Below are 24239 nucleotides of genomic sequence, written 5' to 3'. Positions count from 1 at the left end.
ATGTTACATGCTGTGTTATATTAAATTTACAAATATAAGCACCAAATCCCACATACCTATCAAGTATACCTCTTATTTGTTTAAAAACTAAATAAACTTGATCAACACATAGCCCATGAATTAGTTTTCCTTTTGTAACAACTTTCCTACAGAAAAAGCCTCTGTGGAAGAAAACAAATATGCTGATGCTATACATATGTAAACACGGCTATGATGTTATGTTTACACAATGAGGAAGATTAAGTATTTTATTGAAAAATTTTCAGGACCATCCTTCAATGCTTTTTGTAATAAATTTATCAACACACTGAAAAAAATCACATTTGCTAAGTTTGACAGTTACTGAAATGCTACTTGGAATGTTCAGAAAACTAAATAGCCCTCTTCCTTCCAATAAGCAGCATACAGAAACTTCCACAGTAATTATTTCCCATAAATGAAGACAGTTTTCTGCAGTAAGGCTGTTTACAAACATTGTGAGCATTGATCTTGCATTCCCAAAGGCACAACTGGCAGCTGAAACATGTATGCAAGTCCTTTACTGAACAGCTGTAGCACTGCTCAACTTGTCCTGTGTTTCACACAAGCCTTAATAAGATGCTTTTTCCCATGTATGATTAGGAAACAAAATTTCACATTACCTGCCCAACCACCCCTTTCTACTTCAGGACTTAGGACACTGACCTGCTCAGCAGCCTGGGCTTCTCCATAAGTTTCCAAGAAATTCCCTTGGATGACTGATCCTATGATAGTCAAACCTTTACCAGCTTTCAGCTGGGATGCAAATGTTAACAGTCTGGGGTATTTTACATGCAAATCTTCATCAAGTTTCAGAAGCACCAGCAACTGAGGCCTGGAGAAAATAAAAAAGACAATGTATCTTTTAACTAAGGCTTTCACAATAACACATGTAAAAAACTGCCTCTCATCAGTTATATTGTGCTTGAATATTAACTTGGAAACGTTCTTTTTGTATCTGACACATTTGAGAGGTTTTACTTAATGTTTTGTTTCTCTTGGTTAAACACAGATATGAAACTGTGGGAACTCTGCTGCTGCATTGTGCTGACAGTAATAAAACCTGCTGATATACTCAGTTTAAGAGGCTTGTATTAGTGTTTTATTTACAGGCGTGTTTTTCAAAGCTCTTTTAAGTACTTTTGGAGCATACATAGTGTTCATACTGTAAGACTGTTCTCCCAGATCTGTCTGGATACCTGTGCCAAGAAAATACCTGTATTCTGTATCCAGAAACCTGGCACATGGAAAACACGAAAATATTTTCATCTAAACACAGATCCCACCTTCCTTCTGTTCTTTAAGGTATTGCTACACAATCAATCGAATCCTCTTCTGTCTGGCTGAGCAAGTATAAAAAGATCTATAAAACTCTGTCTTTGGTGGATTCCAAGTCCTCTTGTTCAGAGCCCAAGGGCTGTGCCATGCCCAACCAAGAGGAGGGTTCTTGCCCACTTAATCTGTTCTCAACACCAAGAAGGGATGACATCAGAAGGAACAATGCTGGCCACTGTTCATTTCCTGGCCTCTACTCCTCTGTACTCACGGACTTCCAGTTTCCAATTCTGAATTCACCAATTTGGAGTCCAGTTAAAGATCCAAGGGGCACTAAAGGTCTTTCCATATAGGATCCACACAGCAGGGCTTGGTAGTGACAGGACAGCCTACTGCAAACTCAACACTTCTTTTTTAAGTATTCTAGGCATATAAATTCATTCACACAGACCAAAAGCATCTTGTTTGGAGTCCAGTTAAGTTCCTTTAGTGTAAGCAGATAACCATGAAAGTAATTTCATTAGTCCAAGATGAGTACCTCCAGTTCTTTGTGTGTGGAGGGCCCTCCTCCAGTCTGAGTAAGGCGTATCTCGCTGCGCTGAGTGACAGGCCCCGGATGCCATCACCCCACTCCTTCTCTGCACTGTGAAGAACAAACAGTTCAGCCAACATAGGGCTCCATGAGCACTTAATTTTACATTTACAGTCAGGCTGTAGAGATTTGAGCACCTTGCAATGAGTTTAATAATGTGACACATAGCATGTATTGCATCTACATTTATAACTTGTACATGAATGTCTGTGTCACAGATCACATGAGAAAAATGCAAATGTTTCAGTAAAACATATGTGATGACATCACCATTCCAGGCTTAATTTGTAATCAACACTACAGAGAAGGCTTCCCAAGCATATACAAACATCTGGCATTTCAACACCCAATTTAGTTATTAGGCCAAATTAAGTTACAAAGCTACACTACAGCCTGACTCCCATCCAGTGTTAATCTTCAGCAATCCAATCAGCAGATTCAACTTTTCAAGGACTGTTCTAGACAGACCTTTGCACCAGAAAAATTGGAATGGTTGGCATCAGCTGTTCTGAAGTAATCATGTGCAGTATACAGCAGATAAGATCCCAACCAATTTTCTACTTCCTGTGATTTGTTTCACCTAACAGCTTTAGAAGCTTAACAAGAAAGTACTTTGGGGCTTTTGTTTAGCAATGACACAGTAAAATAATGAGAACAAAAATGATCTAACAAGGAAAGCCCTTCAAGTCATCTCTGGACAGTTTCTTTTCCAAATGTGAACAATCAATATAATTCATTAAAAATAGATCCAGCCTCCTTCTTACCCTTTCTTATCCAGTTAATACTTACCCTTGGTATTCGATGTACTTGTAAATCATGCCAGCAATAAGCATAGCTACCAAAGCATAATACCAAGATGAAATGAACATCAGTGCCAGGCAAATACTCATGCCTAAAAACGAAAGGGCCCTAAAACAAAAAGCAAAGATATTAGTAAGTAGTGGGGCAGAAAAGCTTAAAAACAAGCCAGTTACACTCCTGCTCTTTTTTCTTTAAGCTGTCTATTCTGAACTGGCAGTGAAAGTAAAGCCTCCAATGGATCTCCCCAGTTCCATCAGTTTTAGTATCCTGTTGTTAAAATGAAACTCGTGCCATGACATATCTGAGTCTGGCTCTTGTGTACAGCTGATAACCAGAGAAATAAAAGATGCCCCCTGCCCTCACGGAGAAGGTTCTCAAGTGCAGATTGCAGGCTCAGTGAGGTGCCAGCCTTTCACTCACCAGTGGTAGTATTTAAAGCGAGGCCGCCAGTTCGGAGTTCGCAGAAGTGTCTGGACTGCACATGCAAGGTTAACAAAGAGGTAACACATCAAGAAAAACCTGCAAAACAAAAGTGCAAAACCTTTTAGCATGCACATTTATAGATCCTGGCATATATTATTATTACATGATTGATTTCAAGTCAAAATCCCACTGCCCTGTCACATGTGCCTATCCCTCTGATTTTTTTTAGCCTGAACTATCAGCATCAAGTAGCTAGAACAATATTTTAATCGGAGCAAGTCAGATCTGTTCACAACATAATGCCGTCTTTGTTCTGTGATTAAAATGTTTTCCCAAAAAAAATAAAAAGATAATAAAAACGTGCCTATTCGCAGAATACTCCAGAGCAGAAACAAACAGATTTATATGTAGAGCCTGAAGTCAGAGGATTCATAGAAATTACAGAAGTGGAACTCAGGCTCCAGGAATTTGCTTTACTGGTTTAAGATATGGTTCCGAAAGACAATCAAACTAGCAAAACTCAAGAGTATTTCTATTCCACCCCCCAAGACAGCAACCAGCCTGTTTCTTACATTGAGAGAATTGGAGCCACCATGTCAAGTGAAGCAATAAGGATTCCCAGCTCAGCAATTAATGCTGTTAACAGAAGAGCCCACGTCGGTTCACCATTCGCTTTTCCATGACCAAAGATCTGAAGAAACAGAGACATTAAGCATATCTTCCAGGTATTTAACAAGGTTGAAATGGGAAAAAAGCAAATTACATTTTTTAAAGTCAATAGTAATTCTCCTACATACTTCTCCTTCTCTAGAGGAAGGAGTCAAATTATTCTAATGGCTTTCTGTGCTTCACAGAATTAGATGTTCAACTTCTTGATAAAATTACCACATAAGTCTAGTTAAAAATCCTTGAAAGTATTCCTTGTTTTCAACAAAAGAAAAAAAAAAATCAAAATAAAAAATATTGCCCTTCACTTCAGTGCTGGGCAAACTGGGGAGAATAAATCTGATTTCCGAGAGCACGAAGTCAGATAGCTGGCTAGGCAGTATGAGCAGAAAGCCTTTTAAGGCGTACGAACCCAGAGGAAAGGGATGATGTTGTCCTTGGCTATGGCCTGCAGCAGCCGGGGGGCCCCGGTGAGGCTCTGCAAACCCGCCCCACAGGTGGAGAAGAAGGACCCTATGACGATGACCCACGGCGAGGGCCACGACAGGGTGCCCACCACCAAGTTCTTGTTCACCGCGTCGCCGTACCTGCAGGCAGGAGCACACCCAGGCATTCATATTCTAAGGACTATTTTGAGACTCATGTTTGGGGTTTTTGGGTGAGTTTTAACATGTCATTTATACACTGTTATTAGTAATACCATATTTTTCATATACTACACTATATTATTAATAATACTATATTATGTTCTTAACTAGGAGACACAGGAAGTAGCAAACAATCTGAGTTACTTCTGATATACAGATAGAAAGTGTCTGTAGCTTGATTTCAACAATTCAAAAGCTTTCTTTCATTATATGTATTTTAAAATTCTTGTATTACTATCACAGCATTATTTCTCACTATCAGCAAAAAAATGCGAGAATTAAGACAGGGGATGGAAAATCTGAAGGTGCCATGCCAGAAAATATCAGATTGAATACAAGAAGTTTCCAAAAACACTGTTTACAATTTACATACAAATATGGTTTAAAAGGCACCCAGAGGTAAAAATTAAAAACCAACCAACCAACTAAAACACCCACACAAAAAACAAACCAAAACAACAAAAAAACCCACCCCAAAACAAAACAAAAAAACCAACAAGGGAAGGAGTGGGGCATGCAGACAAGATGGGCAAGAACACACCTACACTACAAAAAAAAAAAAAAGAAAAACAAAGGAGAGCATTAAAGCAGTAAAACTTACTTATCTCTCAGGACAACACCTTCTATGCAGGCTCCAAATAATAACACACAACTGAAGTCTGGAGGACGGAGCATGCTAAGGAAGCAGAATTTATTTAGGCAGACGAAAGTATTGTGTAAAGGACAGTATGTGCCTCCATCCCGTGGCATTTGCACTCTAGCACCTCCACAAGTATGTGGTAAAGCTGGCAAGTAGATTAATGTCTCATGCTCACATATACCTTCTAATGTTACAGAGAAAAAGTTCTTCTAAGTTTCAGTTTTTAGAAAAGACAGATTTAAATGTTATGATAAAGGAGACAAAATCAAATGAAGCATTTTTACACTAAAATGTCAATTTAATCTTCTGCTAGTACAGAAGCTGATGTTAAAAATCTTTCTTTTCTCTCTCCTTCTCCTGTGTCTGAAGATATTTTGAACATATGGCAAACCATTACTTTGCACACTCCTTTTTTTGTAGTCTCAGCTGGCATTTACATCACCAGTAAGTCTTTGGCTATCAGGTTTGTTATTAAAATGTACTGCCTTCTGCATTGGGGAGTACAAGACACCTCAAGCTTTTTGGATCTGGCATTCCAGTGATGTTTTTGATTTTGTAAATTAAGTTCATACAAATGGTTAAATCTTGAATTCTACCCCTGAAATGCAACTATAAGTTACAAACTGCAACAAAAGGAGAACCATTGCTCCTAGAAGTGACAGTGTCAGCCTCCCCCAGGGTGGCGTATGAACATGGACACATTCAGTTACCCACTGAGTGAGGCCCGAGCTGCCAGTGGAGCTGGGGGTTATTGGCTGTGACCTGTGTTAATATTTATTATGTCCACAGGAAATGCTGACTTCTTGGTACAGGGTCAGTTCCCAAAGTGACAGCTGGGAAAGGCTGTGCTCCTAAAGAGCTGAGACAAGCGAGCTGGGATCCTGATTTACAGCTTGGCAAGTTTTGGGAAAAAAACAGGAATGAAACAGCAGAATTTGCAGGAGAGTCACCATCTTGGCCAGCTGCCCTTGGGGTGAGTCTGATTCAGAAAGCTCTTTTGACTTTTTTTTAATCTTCTTTGTTGATAAATTGTCCTTTAGGGCACCAAGAGCTAGATAAAGCTGAAAGATCTTGGCTCATCTCTTCTTTAGCAGGAGAGCAGAGATGAACACAGTCTCTCCTAAGCAAAGCTCCTGTCATCCTAAGCCCTGAAGAGCTGAAAAAACACTTGGGAACATTTAGTCAAATTTCTGACTCCAGTTTATCTTGTCCTAAAATGTTCAAGAAAACCTATACTCCTTAAAGTCATTCCAAAAAAAGGCTATTTTTTTTAAAAAAAGGAACTGAAATTTATGAACTCTCCCATTAAAGCCTCCCCTCATCTTAATGTTTCACTGCAACCTAAAAAATCCCAAAAATCTCCAAGTACACCACCAGCCTGAAAAGCTATAGATCACTGTGTAGCAAAGAACAGCAATGGGAATGCAGAACAGAACCCACAAAAAGGGGGATGGAAAATAACAGGATAATAATTAAAGTTGTTTCTTTCAGCTCAAGGACTGATGTTGTACTGTTTGGGTTTTTTTTTTCCCACTGGCCAATCATACTTGCACTGACAATTTGGTGACCTGAAAGCAGCTCCACAAATCAGATACAATGTACCAGCACTCCAGTAATTTTAAAAGGATACAGACTAGTGATGTGGTGACAATGGCGAGAATTGTTCCAACAGGGATGGACTTCTGTGCATCTTTGAGGTCCCCTGACCTGTTTGAACCAGCCATGATACCTGAAAGTACATTTTGGTAAGATCACAGGGTGGGAGGAAGCTCAGAGCCCGAAGAAGCCCCCTCACACCAGCATTCTCACCAGTCACTGAAGGGAAGAAGATGCCAACCAGCACCATGAACGACGTGGAGATATCTGACAGCACATACAGGTGCAGGTTGTTCTTCTGGCTTGCTACATCCACAGAGGGCTGATGTGCTCTCTCCAGTATCTCTCCTTTCTCCAAATAGTTGCTCCATAAGTTGTCTTCAAGGTTATCGTCACACCACAGAAAAGAAAAGCATGTTTCAGTTCAAACCCGTTCTCATTATAATTGGTTTACAGCTGAGGATTACAAATGCAGTTCAGTGATCAACACAAAACCACAAATACGTATCAATAACCTACAGAAGTCTAAGCAACTTACCCTTCATTATTACTAAATGGAACATTCTTTTAACCTCATACCCATTTCAACCCAAGGAAATACACCGAGTATTTTTATGAGCCACCATACCACACAGTAGCTCAGAGAATGCAAAGCAGCAATATTGACCAGTTTTCTAGACAGAAATGGGTTTATTCTTCAGTCAGTGAAGAATTACAGAATTATATGTTTGGCATTTGAAATTTCACTAACAAATGCTGAGTCTTCTTGTAATCTTAGAAACTAGACTGCTGGTTTCTGAGAAAATGGGAACCCTCAGGACTCAGCACCTGCACAAAGCAGCTGCTCAGGTGTTCCTTTCAATAATGAACACTTTTCAATTATGCTTTATTCAGAAGTGGGCAAAGAAGGAGACACGCTGTTTCTATACAAGTACTCTTCTTTCAGGGCATAATCTTAACCTGTCTAAAGTGGAGAGCTGTCACTACAGAGTTCTGATAAATTTTAATAATTTATTAATCTTAGTATAACTCATAATTACAGCTGACTTCATGCTGAAATTATGAGATGAATAAGGGAAACTGAATCAATTTTACAGCAGACAAGTGCTGTATCAGGACAAAAGTGCCATCTCCTCTTTTGAAAGGTCGTAAGACTTGACTTTCTTTATTGAAGATAATTTTCTTCACTGTAATTATGTTTCTTCAGTCCCTCTTTCTTAACCAGCAGGGAAGAGTTTGACCCATTTCAGCTGCTCAGCATGCCTCCTCTTAAAGGGAAAAAAAAATGTTCTACCATACCTATTAAAATGCCACTAGCAGCTCCTGGAATTCCTGCTATCTCCGAGACATTGTTCATTAGGAAATATTCATCACAGTGTTCAGTGGTTAAGTTTGTGCTGTGGCAGAAGAGCTCCCAAAGCTTAGAGGCCACAGTTATGTTATCCTTAACTACAGTTTTGGCACAAACATCAAAGTGATCTCTTGACAGAGTCCTGTTGCCCAACATGCAAATCCTGGAAGGGAAACATGAACACCAGTGTTATTGGATGTTACTGGAAAAATGAACATATTGCCCATATTTATTCTTTTACATCATGTGGAAACTTCAAGTGGCTCTAGTTTGCTACATAATTTCTCACCTTCAAAAGGATGGTGGTAGCATGACAAAGACTGTATATGCTCCTTTTAAGGGCCACAAGTATAAAGCTACTTTTAGGGAGAGGTATAAAGAGCCACGTCAATGTGATTTATGGAATTTGATTGATTTATCTTAAACAATGAAAGGGATCAATTAGGACACTTTTTGTGTTTTTTGTTGTTTGGGGTTGTTTCGGGTTTTTTTATTAAACAGAACTACTGGAGTGGAAGAAATGTGAAGAGTACTAGAATTTAAATTACTAGATACTTAGAATATCCAAAGATATTTGGAATCTCATTAACTCAGTTTCTATATCGCAACACTTGAATGACCCCTGACATTTTAGATTCAGAATTAGGAACATATATTAAAATCAAAATAAGGAAAGATTCTTCTTATCAGAAGATACTGTGCTTAATTGCTAAAATCCTCCACTGCCTGTTGCGTTTTGTCTAACCACAAACATCACTTAGTCCAGCACTGAAAAATTTTTAATCCACTTGTCCAAAGACAATTCCACAAGACAGTGATCTAATGTAACAGCTCCCTGCTACTTAAAGTTCACTCAGCTTTTCTTCCCACTGTCAGAAAACACCCACAGGAAAAGAGTTTCTTCCATTTTAATTTTAATTCCATTTTAATTGTTTCACAGGTCTTATTGATCACTGAAAACAGGAAAATGGAAAACACAGGGCCATTTTTGCATGGTTTGCAGGCCTGTGAACTGTAGCTTCCAAGAAGCCTTCCCTTACAAAATTAAAAATAAATACACTATCTTGTTACTTCAGGGGAAAAAAAAAAAGGAGGAATACAGTCCAAGAAGAAAGATAGAGAAAACATTCAAGAACAATCTAAGAGATAATGAGGGGGATGCAGAGACATTGTTTTATTTTTACTGCTGTAAACCTTCGCTGTTCTAAAACGTTATAATCACTGGGCCTTAAATATCCAAAGGGAAGACTTGAGGGCTGCAAGTACTTAGTTATGGTCAAAGCATTTCAAGATGTGAATAATTATGCAGATCCAACTCCTCTATTTCCATTCCATTCATCTCTTTTCAGCAGTATCAGAAAATACAGTTTGCATTCCTGGTAAAACACATGCATCCACATTATTGCTGCTCCAGCTCCAGGTTCAAGAAGCTGATTTCATGTTTAGCAGCCAACATGCCAAGGAGCATGTGTTGGGTCCAGAGCAGGCTCCTCACAGAGCGGGGGAAGTTTTTCTGGAGCCTCAGCATGGCCCCACATCACACTCCCAAGACCTGCCCAGTTTCTCAGCAAGGAGCTGACCAAACCATGAATTTCCAACCATGAAGGCAGTCTGCTGTGTCTGACTGGCCTGGGGAAAAGGGACCTGCCAAACTGCTCCCTAAGAACTGCCACAAATAACCCAGCAACACTGTCACTCAAATCTGAACAGCCGCAGGCCAAGAGACTGGATTGTCTCTGCAGGAAGCAGAGCAGTGTCAGCCTCCATCAGCCTCATGAGACTTCCTTCTACCAAACAGTTTAAAACGTGCAATCGTGTCTTCATTTTAGCCTAAGAAACTTCTCTTCCATGAGCTCTGCTCACTGTCATTATACACAGCTAAAAATATTGGAAGTAGTTCACAAAAAGAGGTATCTTCAACAATGTATCAGGCACAAGTTCTAAGTAACCTACATGATACCCCAGCTTCCAGACCCACAGGCAAAGCTATAACCCACATCCAGAAATATTACTCACGGAAATTCAGGTGGATCAAAGATGGACTTAATAGCTCCAGCATAAATGGACAGGATGGATATTACTACGCAGGCCAAGAAGAGCGAAGCAAATTTGTTCACATACTTCACACCTACGAACACCACCACTGCCATCAGAATTAGGAATACAGTGCCATACACCCTCATGTTGTTCAGCATGGCACTGGATGCATCATGGGCACCAGATGGATGAAAAATTGCTGCTTGTGGCACAATATATGTCTGAAAGAAGAGAAAGCAAAAGCGAGTTGGAGGAACACCAGCACAGAACTCTGTCTGGAATCATATACCTATACTAGAAATGTAAATCCATTTCCATTCCACAACATGCTCTTCACTGGGAATCTTTTACAGGAAGAGTCAAGAGATAACAGCCCTTTCTATGTCAGCAGTACAACTGAGCCAACTTTATCAAAGATGGAACATGTATCTTGGATTAAGTCACACTTTCATCTGTCAGAAGAGCTCCCAGTCTGGATACTCAGAGCATGCAGCTTCCAAAGGGAAGCACTAGTGGTAAAGAATTGGACACCAAGGAACTGGAGACCTGCCAGTCTCTTCCTGTAAATGTGTATGCAAATATGGGACAAGAATACTGGGGCACTTTCTATATGTTATTTGTCTTCAAAGCAGGAGTACTCTGGTATTACTCACCAATAAAATCTCAATGGCACCAAGGATATACATGGCTCCTGCAAATGTTGTTCCCAAGTAAAAACACAGCCCTACAGCTCCACCAAATTCTGGGCCCAATGATCTAGATATCATGAAATAGGAGCCACCAGCTGTGAAACAAGAAAAGTGAGAGTAAAATTATAATTTATTGCTATAAAATTTTAAATATTCACAAAAAGAATACAACAGAATTACATACAGTCCATCTGCTATTTTGAGGTTCAACTGAAGTATCTTTTTTTATTGGCACAGGGGTAAAAACCAAATAAATTGATCTTTAACCTGATAGATACTAAGAAGAAATACTAGATATTAATTCAGGCTTTGTATTCTGGATTAAGCAAATTTCTCTGGAATAAAATCATGTTAACAGTTTATAGCAAATTAGGTTTTGGGTTTTTTTATATTTTTAACACAGCTGAGACACTTACTAACTACACTTACCTGGAACAACACCATTTGTGGCAATTGCGCTCATTGATATGGTTGTCAACATAGTCTGGGGAAAACAGGGAAAAGGAAGCAATTGTGTCAATAACACTTTTTAAAACATAACTTATTATCTTGATAAAATACAGCTGCCACTGCATATATGATACAGTATTTCTATTTATTCTGTCTGTCATTATCTAAAAGAAAACAAGGACAGCAGGAATTTAATCACTGAGCCATTGAGACTTCTGTTCGAGATGGCCCCTGCTTTATCAGGTCAAACAATGGCTGTCTGCAGACAAAGCAAGATAAGAGAAGGCAGGTGTCCCTCCATCTGCAGAGCTACAATTCCAACAAAGGCTGGTCCAGCAAAGCAGGCAGGCCTCACACGGGGCAGGCATGGAAAACAGCTATTTGCTAAACAGACACTCTTTATAAGACTATACTTATAGTAGATACAGTTTGTCACTTTAGAAGTAACAGTAAAAAAAAAAAGTTAAAAAAAATCCCGCAGCTACAAACATGACAGAGGTGTCTGGCATAAATGTGACTTTTCTTTACACAAGCACCTACAATTCTGCCTCTCAGTAGTTTCACAGAGGTTATGTCACATGCATTATACTTACACAACAGCAGCAAAGCAATACAATCAGGAAGGACTGAAGAACTCCAGCCATTCCCACCATCCAAGTCAGCCGAAGAAAGAGAATAACCCCGAAGATATTCTGCATGCATGGCAAATATACCCCCATCAGGGTGCCCATGCTGGGTGACTGGAAAAAAAAAAAAAAGTTGATATTCATTAACTGAAATTATTCAGAGCAGAGATAGCCAAAAAAGCCTTAAAGTTCAGTTTTTTAAATGGTAGAAACCTGGGAAACATAAGGTAGACACATCCAAATACTGTTGTGCTGGATTTCCACAAAACACAACAAACTCCAAAACCATGAATTTCTGAACAAAATGCTGATCCTGTCATATATTGAAGTAATTATCCTCAGTATTTAACACTGACTACTAACAACAGGAGATATATTTATTTGGGTTTTTTTAGATCCATAGAGTTTCTAGTATGAAATGTGTCGAGTGCTGCAGACCGCAAGTAAGATAGAACCTTACCCTACTGCCCGGAGTTCAAGAATTAGTTTCAAGGAAAACCTACTTTTGTCATGTTACAACTAGAAAAGATTTGGAAGCAATCTGGACACATGATGTATTTTATTCCATTTTATATATTCCATGTAAAACTAATGGTTCTACCCTTTCTTAAGTTCAATGTCAGCATCAGACTCTGAATTACTTTTGACAGCAACTGAGAAAACACAAGTTGCATGATTTCACAGGAACTGCACGACTGGCCTTCAGCATAGCATCCTGCAGAATAAGTATCCAAAATAATGGCATCAAAGTGCCACTGGGAAGGGTTTTATTCCAAAGAATATAAAAATGTTTGTTGCATTGGCACACCTGGCACCAGCACCATTTCAGAGTCCCAAATCTCTGTGGTTTCCTGCCAAGACATTTCATTGCTTCTGCTTTCTGAGATTTCCTTTTGCATTTAAAATTATACTGAATTCTAAAACACAGGAGGAATAGAGTGTCACTTCTGAAAGGCTCATCCCTTTTCATACTCCCTTCTATAAATAAACATAAATTCCAAAACACATTAGATAGACAGCATTTAAAGAAGCCCTTGAACAATCATTCAAATGAGAAGGATATTAAAGGGAGGTGACAAAACTTGTTCAAATTTGACTCCACACAGCATTAACTAGATGCAAAAATAAATAGCACCTTTATAGACAAATTAAGTCATGAACCCAAAGCAACAGCACTTAAGGCAAGCAACAAAATGTCTGCCAAAAACTTTACATAAGGTAATTCAAGAGTGTATTTCAACACACAAAGCAAAATCCTTAAAGAATCACATGTTTATAAGATCACCAGGTCAAAAGCAAACAAAGAATTTAGTGCTTCAACTTGCAATTACATGTTACAATCCAGAATTTCCTCATCTGTACTAGAAACCTGCCCCGCCAGACATGAAACAGAACTGTGCCCAAGAACATGATCTGAACCTTTCTTTGTTAGAAGTGCCAGGAGTTGCTGACTGAGTTTTCTGAAGTCAGCTTTGAATTCCTTGTGTGACTAAAGCTGAAACAGATCAACCAGACTTTGTTCATACACACTACAGCTCAGGTGGACCTCCTGAAGGAAAGTGAGCAACAGAACCATGTGCTGAGGGTTTGCAGTGGAGCTACCCTATGAGACCTACAAGCATGGGGCTAGAGCTGTTCCTCATATGTTCCAGTGCCATAGTACCAAAAAAAATTTAATTCCCTAAACCATCACCTGCCATTTTATAAAAATTACCATCCTAAATATCTAACCTGATCAGCTTTGTCAGGATTATGTATGAGGACAAAAGGAATTGTCTTCTGATAGTAACAAAAATGACACTTGTTACGTAAGTGTCCTGATCAGGGCAAGGTAAGGATTTTTTACTGAGTTATTTCAGTGCTACAGTTGAGGAGGATCTTCATGGAGTATTGTTTATAGTGTACTTATTTCCTCAAGGAAGGGAAGGTTTAGATACTTTTGATTCTAACTGTATCTTTAACTGCAAAAACATAAACTGAGAAAGGACTAAATAATGTTGCCAGGCACTGCGCATATTTTGCCCAGCACAGGGGCTTCCTACTGTCACATTAATGCACACTTTCCCTCTCAAGGACACATTCCACATAATTTTATCATTATCCATCTGACCATTCTTCCATCAGTCACTCCCTCACAACATCTCTGAACCCATCAAGTGAATTTTATCAGACATGTGGGTATCTCAGGATAAAGGCGTCAAAGAGTTTGTCAAAACTGGCATCTGGGAAAAGAAAAGAAGCCCAACCTGTTGCTTCTACACAGGAGAAGCAACTGGACCACACTTACTGTGTTTTCTACATGACAGTCCTCCACACACCATGAAAGCAGGTGAGATTTCAGCCTGCCCTTTACACACCTGCCAACACCAGCTTTCTTTGCACAAGAATCCACTTTAGCTCAGCTCTTTCCTGTCTTCTGACCTATGTGGTCCCTGCAGCTTTGCTCCACTGTTCCATCATCTTCTCCCCCTCCCTCTTAAGTGGCCTCCTAAGCCTATCAAGTTACAAGCTCACTTTGACCACAGAGGAAGAGAAATTGTGCATTAGTTGTACACTTGTGAGACCACTGCAGAGCAGAGCAGCCTAGGAAATGCCCAAGTGTCTGCCCACAGCCAAAACTCAAGCCACAGTATTACTAAGTGTATCTCAGGCATAAGTTTAGTCTAGATTTTCTCAGCCCTGTGGAAAAAGAAAATACAAGAAAGAATGATCTACAAATATTACTTGAACCACCTTGACCACAGAAAGATTTAACCACTACACACCAATAACCTGCAGTGACTTGACCCTTTTTTATAGCATCTAATCATCACTGAGTGATACTAAACCAGTGCTGAAATCTCAACAGAATGTGACCTGAAACAAGGGTATTATTATGTTCAGCCTCAATAGCAACCACATGAAAAAATGTAACACCCTGTGCTGCATAAATGAAATAAAAGAGAGACATTTTGAAGAACACTGTTTTAGAACAACTAAGAAGGGACAGAAAAATCTCGAAAACAGTCTCAATTTCAGTGATGCAGATCATGTTTCTGCTCACTCTCATCAGCTGCACACATAATTTATGTAAATATTGATCTGAGTCTGAAGGACACTATTTCCATTGTGCCAGTGTGATGGGTTATTAAAGCACTTGGCTGCAGGGCTCAGGGACATTGATCAGCAATGACACCTCTCACGGTTCTCTATAGCATGAGGACAGACAGCAGCACAGAAATGAATTGCCCTGTTAAAGATACATGAACTACAACAGTTTATCTAATTTTTTTCCATCATGAGAAGGGGATATTTCTATAGCACTGTGACTGTTAAGTGCTTTATTGTAAGACTGTATTTAGAAAAGAATAAGCAATCCAATTTCTACCATATTACATTGGAGTTGTGTCAATTTTACCTGACCTGTACCTAACACGGAATGCTACTATCAAAAGTATTTAGTGGGGTTGCTGAAACAGGATAATATGTTCATATTAAGATGTCTTGCACTGAAATGATTTGAAAGGATATGATTTGGCTGGCATGTCTGGCATGTCTGTACTCACTGAGAGACATGTCTTACCTGCTAAGAGAATTACAGTCACTTACTGAAAGGACTGCTTTCCTCAGTTCCTTTTTGAATATCAGATCTAGAGCCTGCTCATCTGCCTTGCTCCAGCTCTTGCCTATGAGATGCCAGTTCCAGCAAGTGACAGGCAGGTTATTCTTTGTCACACCAGCTGAGCACTCTCAGTGCAGCACTCAACAACGGGTGGGTTAACAGTGGTTTAACCACTTAAAACAGACCTGCTGGAGGACTGCCAGACTTCTGTTCTCATGCTCAAATGGGAAAGATAAGGTAACAGCAGCACAGTGATTTATACTTCAAAGACCATTAAAAACAAATATGTAGAAGAATCCCATTTGCACTGTTTCTGAATACCTTCAATCCATACCCTTGTCCAGTTACTGCTTTTGAATTTTCTGGGTTTAATGGTTGTAATTATTGGCCAAGTTTTTCAGTCGTCTTATATTCTGCAAGATGTTTAAAATTTTATATTGCTCATGGCAAGAGAGGGAGAAGAAATTCAACCTGCAGTTACAATATTGCAGCTGATGTAATTTATCCCAGAGACCGACATGAAGACAAAGGTTCACCTAAGGAAACTGCAGTGTTTACACAGAAAACACTGAGATATTAATACAGCATGATACTGTCACTTTTGGAAAGGTTACCAAACCCACTCTACAGAAAATATCTGTGAAGTCTGTGAACACACATTTTTGAGACATGGGAAAACATAATGCAGGAAAACCCAGTTATTAAACCTGAACTCCATTTTGTCACAGAAGCAAAGCTTTAATAAAGTTAATAGTCCTTTTTAATGGCTGCAAACAGCTTGAAAATATGCAAACATAAATCACACCTAGATGTAGAAATATTAAGACCACACAATCATGGTACTCCATCAGGGACTGAAAACAAGTTCTCAGTTTTCTGGTATTTGCCCCATTTTTACCTTGTGAAATTTTATATACATTTGCTTTAGCCAGCTGTATATTACAGTCCCATTGCCAAATTCTCCCAATTCTTCTTCCATCACAGAAGCTTGCAGATTGGTCTGCATCTTACCCTAGTACTCTGGTCAGGCAATCAATAAGGAAATAAACAGCAAAAGTGATCGGAACTTCCTCAAAATCACAAGGACTGTATCTATTGTATCCCTCACCATTCTACTTTTGTTAGGGAACTAATCAATCTGCTTCTGATAGCAAGAGGGTGAAAATTATTTTAGATTATGCAATAATACCATATTAACAGCTGATGCCTGCCATTATTCCCACCAAAAGCATGCTAAAACAGAGATGAGGTGACATTCTTTGTTAGTAATGTGAAGGTAAAAGCTTTGGACAAGACTCAGACATTAATACAGTAACAAGTACCACACAAAAGAAAATCATAATTAAAATGCTTAAATTACGTTTTTAATGTCAGCTTATAGGACCAGAATGCAGCTACTTCACCCAGACAACCTTAGCTCAGTCCTGTAATGATGTCTCATTAACCACAATATTGCAGAACTTTAGTGCATGTGGTCTCAAATAAAACTGAATTTTAAGCTTCACATTGACAAAACAACTTTGTTATCCCCAGTGTAAAATTGCAGAGTAAGGAACTGGAGTGTGAGTAAGGGCATTCAGCTTGGGGTAACATGCATGCTCCTTGAGAGCACTGCTGGTTTTCAACATTATCACTGCCATCTCTTTCTGAAATGGCTCAAACTTTGTAGGGCAGTGCTATAAAACCTGCAGAATTCAAGTGCTATCTTTTGGAAACCTTTCTTTTGACAGAATTTGCAAGCAAACTGACAAGCCTGCAAGCCATAAAATGCAACCACACCATTTGCAGGTGCAGCAGTAACCAAAGCACCTGCGGCACTGCCAGAGGAGAAAGGAGCAGTTAAGCACTGCCCTCCTGAGAGAAATCAACTACCAACAATCACACCTCACCTGCTACAGCCATTCCAAGGCCAGCCCAAATGGGCCAACCATCTAAATGCAGATCCTTTGGGGCAGAATTCAGTTGCCTAAGTGTCTGACACCAGAATGACTCCTGAGCTGCCCCAGGGTGTCAATCTGACCTCCACCCACCACTCTAGACAGGTGTTGTCTCCTGCAAACCTTGTGTCATTACCTATCAGGCTTCTAGAGATGTGTCAGATACCACTGGGCAGCTAAAACAGCACTAGGAAAATGCTGGGTGACTGTTTAGTTTTAATTTGGATCCCACTAAAAGCCTATCTCCTTCTTATCTAAATCCACACCGAGTGTAAGGAATTGCACTGTAGCGCACAGTTTTAACCACCACATCTTCTCCGGTAGCAGCTGGTTCCCTACAGGTTCTATGTCATTTCTTTGCAACACTGTTGTGGCTCCTGAGAGAGGTTAAGAAAGATCAGAAAGGAGGCCAGCTCCCCAAAGATCACATAGGGGATCATCCCATTCATCAGCTGCCCATGGAGAGAATCTTTACTTACTTTTGATACTTTCTTCTTTGATCCATCAGTACTTTCTGCTTCTTCATGTTCCTTGACACCTTGAGTAAGATTTGTGTAGTTGACCAACTTGCCAAGCAGAGATGACACTTTTGGTCGTATATCAAGTTCTTCCTGTGGAAAAAGACAACAAGTCAACTTCTGCAGTTCACAGCATTTCTGAAGGGTGGCTGGGATCATGCCTTCCTGGGCATGCCTGAGGCTACCAGGGAACACACCAGGAAAATCATCCAGGGAATGACAGAGTATTTCACTGTGCCTGAACCACTGATGAGAGGTTTTAATTTTCTGAAAGGAGGGCAACTCTGATAGGAAAAGGCTATGCCAAAATGTCTGCACCATATGAATCATTCTCCTTAGGTGCTGAAAAGCGTAATTACAGCAATAAAGAAGTCAGAGCCTTGGAACTGTAAGAAAATGAATGTGTACCTTGCATGCATGTCTAACATCAACTTACATCAACAGATACACTTTTGAAAAGGTCAAGTTGCCAAACAAATCAGAGATTTAGTGATTAAACTCTGCTAATTCTAGACATGTATGCAGTCTGATAATTTTCCTGTTTTTCAAACTATGTTATCTAATTCATGTGGATCTAGACAAAATTCCCAAAAACCACATGTATGGAGGGCCTCCCACCTTTACACTCATCCCATCCAATTTCTGTTTCTGAAAGCTCAAGAGGGGAGAGAAGAAAAAAAGCTCCAGAACAAAATCATTCCCTTTCCCTTTGAAATTAAAAAGTCTTGCATGTCTTGTAGCACAATAAGGAATGCATGGTATAGAGAAACAACCTTCCACACAGGAAATAAAAACTAGATGAGAAAGATTTCACTGTCTGCAGCTTTATCATATCTTTAGGTATCACCTTGAACAGTTTCTGGTGGGATCAGTAGCATTATGTGCTTTGTACATGATGCAGAAACTGACCCCAAATGGGGTCATCCTTAAGGGATGCCATGAGCCAAGCACCCCTTTTCTTATTCCTTCCTCTGATCTGACCTGCAGTTCACATGTTTAAAAACCTGATTACAATTCCTTCCAGAAAGGGGTTGAGGGATTTTCAGCACAGCAGCATGGCCTTTGGGATGCTACTCCCTCTACTTAGTCCCACAGAAGAGCCTGCACACCTGGTGTGGCCCTGTGCCATCACTTATGGAAAAGGCTCCAGCATGAGTGTCTGCCCCTCCTTTTTTCCAGGTGGATACCGTTACACAGAGTTATACCTCTGCCTCACAGACCCAGGGGGTCATCATACCTGAGCTCTGCCACCATACAGGATCTCTCTGCCTGCTGGTACCTCTGACAACAGATGGACACCCACAAAAAGGCATATTGGGGAGAAAGATGTGCTCAATCCCCTCCCATCATGGAAGATCACAAATCACATCAGAAGTATAAAAAACAGCTAGAAATTACCTCAAACAAGGCCAGATTTCTGTCATAGTAATCACCTCCCTTGCCAGCTTCTGAACTGCTCAGGAAAGGACTATTTTCTTTATGGTTGCCATGACCTGCGAAGAAAAAAAGAAGCAGGTTTTGATAAGCAGAGAATGAGACTTTGTAATCTTGATGAATCCATAGGGAATAAACTCATTTGGTTAATTGAATATGTTTCTTTTTAGTATCTCAAGTTATATAATGCTAGCAATATCAAAGGTGTTACTCTCAAGGTAGAGTTGTTTCTATTTCTACTCCTCTGTTTCATTAAAATAGAATAAAAAGTCACCTCAAAGTAAAATTTACGAGTGGGGTCACAGCTACAATGCTGTATGTGCCTTTACTCTCTAGTGCTCACTTCTGTAACTGTTTCTTACACAGAACAGTGACAAGCACTAGGGCAGTTCCTCTGCATTTAGAAATCCCTACTAATGATAACAGCAACCTTTGAGCTGTATGTCCGACCCAATCAGATACATTTAGTAAGACTGAACACTTCAAAGACTAGCTTCTCTAATGACAATACAGGTAAACAGCCCCCAAAGCACCTTTTTAGTTTTTAAATGCTGTTGGTTGTTCACTATGCCCACTAATCCCAGACATTCAACACCCTCATCATGATTTTACCCTTACAGTGTTTTGAATATTTAAGGCTGTGCATTCGTCAGGCTCCTTTTATACTTTTAAATTAAAACCAGAGCATTCACATATGCAATGAACAATGTTTAAAAAAAGGATAGCATGGAAGATCAGTAGAGCAAGTAGTAATAAAAAAAAAAAAAATAAACAACCAAGGGCACTATAGTTTAAAACAACCTCTGAGGGAAGAAAAAAAAAAAAAAAAGATTAAATTGATTTCTGTCTTCAGAAGTTCTTGGACCTATGTCTCCCATTACCCTCTGATCAACAAACAAAAATTCTTTTCTTTTGCCCGTACCTCTTCACTCCCTGCTCCCTCAGCCAGTACAAATGAATGATTTCCAAGAGCATCTCCTTAAGAAAGGATTAATCCAAGGAATACTTTTTTCTATTTACAAAAGTAACCACTGTAGAAATTAAAAATGAAAGAAAAAGAAACTATTATCTCAAATGAAAATACTGCAAGTTAAAATATTGTACACTGAATACACCAAAAGCGAGAGATTAAACAGCTGGATTTTTTGGTGCATCTTTTCAGTGATTATGGTAATCAATTCAACAAGGCTACACTAAATTATCTGAATAAAATTCAAGTGAAAACATCTCTGCATTTTGAAATTTGAATCAACTTACAAAATGAACCTAACAGGCAAAGAGAAGAGTCCTCCCCTACACACAGTCATCAGCACAAACCACACTGTTACAAAAGTAATTGTTATAAGCCAAAAAATTATGAGAACTTTCAGTCCTACTCTTACTGAGGGGCAGGGATGCATAGAAAGCAGCACAACTTTCTGGAAATTGCTGACAGGTGCTTTGAACAAAAGTGTTGGAAAAACAATATTCACAAAGAACAGAGGGATTTTTAAGCTTCTGTAAGTAAATACTTAGCTGACCAAAAATATATGAAAAGAGCTGCCTATGGTGTTTATGTACCTACTGCCTTTCTCACAGCTCTGACAACTAACCCCAAAATGTTAATGAGCAGCTGCCTTAACAAGTGGGCTCAGCTTATCTGCTGACCCCACCCACACATAGGAGATGCTCACTTTGCTGTAATTGTAGAATTTTTTACACTACTAGGAAAACATCAGTAAGCTTAACAACACAGCTTCAAAATCAAATGGTTATCAACTTCAGCAAAGGTAAAAATCTGCAAAAACTGCTTGCTTGCTGTATTTGTTACGCCTATACTGGAATATACCAGATCAATTTTGCTGCAGTGCATGCTGCAGTCCCCCCATCCTGTTGCGGTTAAAGTACATTTGCAGTTTTTGCTGAGGAAATGGAATTATCTGCCATTACCTTTACTCATTAAGTTTGACACAAATGAAGGTGCAAATTACGACATCAACAGAAATACTGTCTGCTCTATTCTTCAGTGCTCTGGTCTCTGCAGTATCTTCTCACCATTACACTTACCAAACACAGCAAGGTCATGAGCAACCTTGGCTTGTTTCCTCAATTCCTATATGCCCTATATAGGAAATCCTATATACTAGATAGGAAATCCTACATATACTAGCTCTGGTGACTGAATGTTTGAAATATCAGCTGGGGGGAGTGGGGTGGGAGGGGTTTAATCAGCACGTGATTTTTAAAGCAATTCTTTGCTTTCTTAGTTTTCCTTCTTCCATCAGGAACCCAACCTTATCACTGTGTCAAGTCAGTATAATGGATGTTCTTGTACTTGTAACGCTTACAGAAACTCTCAACCTTTTTATGTACAAATCCCACTGTTGCCAAGATGCAGTCATACATTTAATCTCGTTTTTTTAAGCAAGATGATAATTGCTTTGCTCTTTCAAAATGCTCTTGTTACCATAATCCACATAACCTCTCCTTAGTTAAGAAAGATTACTTCATACCATCTCCCTGAGTCTGACAAAGACCAGTGACTTAAGATGAATCTTCAACTTAATTGATACTATTTTTTAGATGCATCTTCATTTTACCACTGACAATTTTTCACAATTGGTCTGTTCAGAAGACCTCTTTCTCTCTCTAAGAGCTTCCATCTTTTCTCTCATTTTCCATTTACAAGTTCAAGCATCACTCACACCCTTTCCCTTAGACTTTCCTTCCCAATTTGACTCCTTGGCATGCTTGCTTTATACACCATCCTGCACACAGGAAGCCCAAACTTAATAGAAAATTCAGTAGAACTAGTGACTGGAAATATAGTATTGATTTTGCAATTGCTAGGGCACATTTTCCTCTTGATGGTTCAGATGATAGAGAAGTACAACTGGCTTTTTACCACATTCACAGCACTAGCTCCATTATCCTGAAATAACATACATATAAATTACTGCAGACAATGCAAAAATAAAAGTGAACCTTCCTGCTGATCTAATGAAGTGCCACCTTAAAGTCCCTCTCAAACATTGTACACTTTCAACAGGAAGTGAAGGAGTGGAAGTTTATATGCAAGTTCTTTACAATGACATCCTAGTTCCACTTCACCAATAAGCAGAACAGGGTGCTGCAGAGATGAGTGCTAACTCAAGACTATTACACTGCTAACTTAAATACACCTAATTAAATGACAGTCAAAAAGCACTTTCAACCATTGCTGCATGTTCAATGCAATCTCTACTTTACAGACATGTTCTAAATAATTTCTCTCACTTTCTCTCTTCTCATACTGTGTTTCCATTTCAGGAGTAAAACCTCCAGCAAATGACCATTTCCTCAACAAGAATCACAATTGTACTTCGACAAAACAGACCAGACTGCAGCACAGTACAGAAACTACATTGCAAGAAAAAAATTGTCCAGTATATTCTCTCTGCCAATGAGCAATAGCAGCAGCTTCAAAGAGACTTACTTGCATGGGAAGAGCGTGTTATCTCCATCAGTTTTGGAGGAGAGCGGATGTGACCTTGGAAAGCTACTCTGGGGAATTCTTGCCCCAGCTTCACCCGAGGACAGTTTACATTCTGAAGCATGAAGTCTCCTGGGCAAGCACCATCCCGTGACATACGCACAGTTCTCCACATTCTTAGTTATCAAGTCTTTGGTCCTGACCAGTAGCTATGTGGTGTTAGTTTTCATCATGCAAGATTGCTTTGCAAGGAACATTTCTTAAAGAGGGAGCTAAACACTCTGCAATAGAGAATAATTTATTTGCCTTAGTCCCTAATTAATCTCAAATTTTGAGGCATTCAAGCTGTATTCCAAGTAGGCTAATATTTCCCCTTCACTTGTTTCATTGCTTCTCAGTCTTCATTATCTTTCGATAATTAAGGCGTTTTATTTCTGAATGCTACCAGTTCTCTTCCAAACCAGATAATTCTATCTGCAGTCACCGCTTCAACTATACAGTTTATCTAAACGTCTCCAGCATAGTTCCCTGAACATTCTAGAAGCTCCCCTACGCAAATATGGGCACAGGTCCATAGAACACATTCCTCATCCTGTGGATCACCTGAGTTCCTTAAAACATCAAAGATGATCCATGGAACAAAATCTAAAACTCTCAAGTGCGCATAGTCCCACAATGCCATCACACAAGCTCAGGAAACAGAACAAAAGCAATAAATGGATGTCCAAACTTTTGCCTCATAGCCAAGAAAAAACACTGTGACTAAATTGCAGCAGATATTCTACTGACTGGTTTTATTTTGTTCTTCTCCAAAAGGTTAATGTTGTCTTTACTTTTAAAAAATAAATTAATAAAAAAGGATTAAGAACACGGAGGACAGTATTCATGTTACTGCTTTCCTTCTGAAGGAGGATTAGGCCAGACAGACACAGTTTCACTGCTTGAGCAAGCTGAATGCAATTCTTTTGTGCAAGCCATTGTGTTTTCTTTAGTAACTGAGGGATGAAAACCAGAATTTAGAGAGAATTACAAACAAAAGACATATATGAAAGTAACTAAAGACAGATTAGTGAGGATAAATGAAAGCTGAACAATTAGGCACAGTGAGACTATTGTAAAAAGACCAGGAAGCTTCACAATGATAAGGTCTACTCAGCCAGACTAAAATAACCATTGAGAAGGTGGCAAGAGCAGTTGCATGACTTGACCTGTCAAGGTTTTGTTCTCCTCTACTGCCAGTTTCTGAACTCCCTTACAAAAAACCACCACTCCCCTACTTCATCACATTCAGGTAAAGAAGAGGAAACTAGTACATCTTTTAAAAAACTACAGATTTTTGCATCACGACATGACTAACTCAGAGATGCTCCCCTACTTCTAATGGAAACTTTAGCTAGCTGGGAAGTTAAGATGTGCTGAAGGCACAGGTGGACAGAACCTGACCAGCCCACACAGATAACAAGGAAAGCAAATAGAGCAATGCCACT

At 39.3% G+C, this 24239-nt stretch overlaps 1 protein-coding gene across 5 annotated transcripts in view; it reads right to left on the bottom strand.

Moving 5' to 3' along the window:
* SLC12A4 (solute carrier family 12 member 4) overlaps window positions 1–24239 on the bottom strand; it is a 46688-nt gene that overhangs the window by 7105 nt on the left and 15344 nt on the right. For 3 of the 5 annotated variants that reach the window (XM_039558334.1, XM_039558335.1, XM_019284230.3), the window contains exons 2-17: window positions 19266–19360; window positions 17829–17960; window positions 11779–11925; window positions 11165–11219; window positions 10700–10830; window positions 10026–10267; window positions 7958–8172; window positions 6872–7036; window positions 6693–6791; window positions 5024–5081; window positions 4188–4362; window positions 3682–3800; window positions 3107–3205; window positions 2675–2794; window positions 1832–1936; window positions 685–853 (exon numbers count right to left, since the gene is read on the bottom strand). In XM_039558334.1, the coding sequence (XP_039414268.1) occupies window positions 685–853; window positions 1832–1936; window positions 2675–2794; window positions 3107–3205; window positions 3682–3800; window positions 4188–4362; window positions 5024–5081; window positions 6693–6791; window positions 6872–7036; window positions 7958–8172; window positions 10026–10267; window positions 10700–10830; window positions 11165–11219; window positions 11779–11925; window positions 17829–17960; window positions 19266–19360 (2126 nt within the window). Of the gene's footprint in view, window positions 1–684; window positions 854–1831; window positions 1937–2674; window positions 2795–3106; window positions 3206–3681; window positions 3801–4187; window positions 4363–5023; window positions 5082–6692; window positions 6792–6871; window positions 7037–7957; window positions 8173–10025; window positions 10268–10699; window positions 10831–11164; window positions 11220–11778; window positions 11926–17828; window positions 17961–19265; window positions 19361–22755; window positions 22943–24239 lie in introns of those variants that run through there. The other 2 variants (XM_010396602.3, XM_010396603.3) reach the window with 2 other exon arrangements.

This window comes from Corvus cornix, chromosome 11 (assembly GCF_000738735.6).
Source record: "Corvus cornix cornix isolate S_Up_H32 chromosome 11, ASM73873v5, whole genome shotgun sequence".
NCBI classification, from domain to species: Eukaryota; Metazoa; Chordata; class Aves; order Passeriformes; family Corvidae; genus Corvus; species Corvus cornix.
Note: the sequence above shows the minus strand (reverse complement) of the source record. Positions and strands in the feature narration are given on the sequence as shown.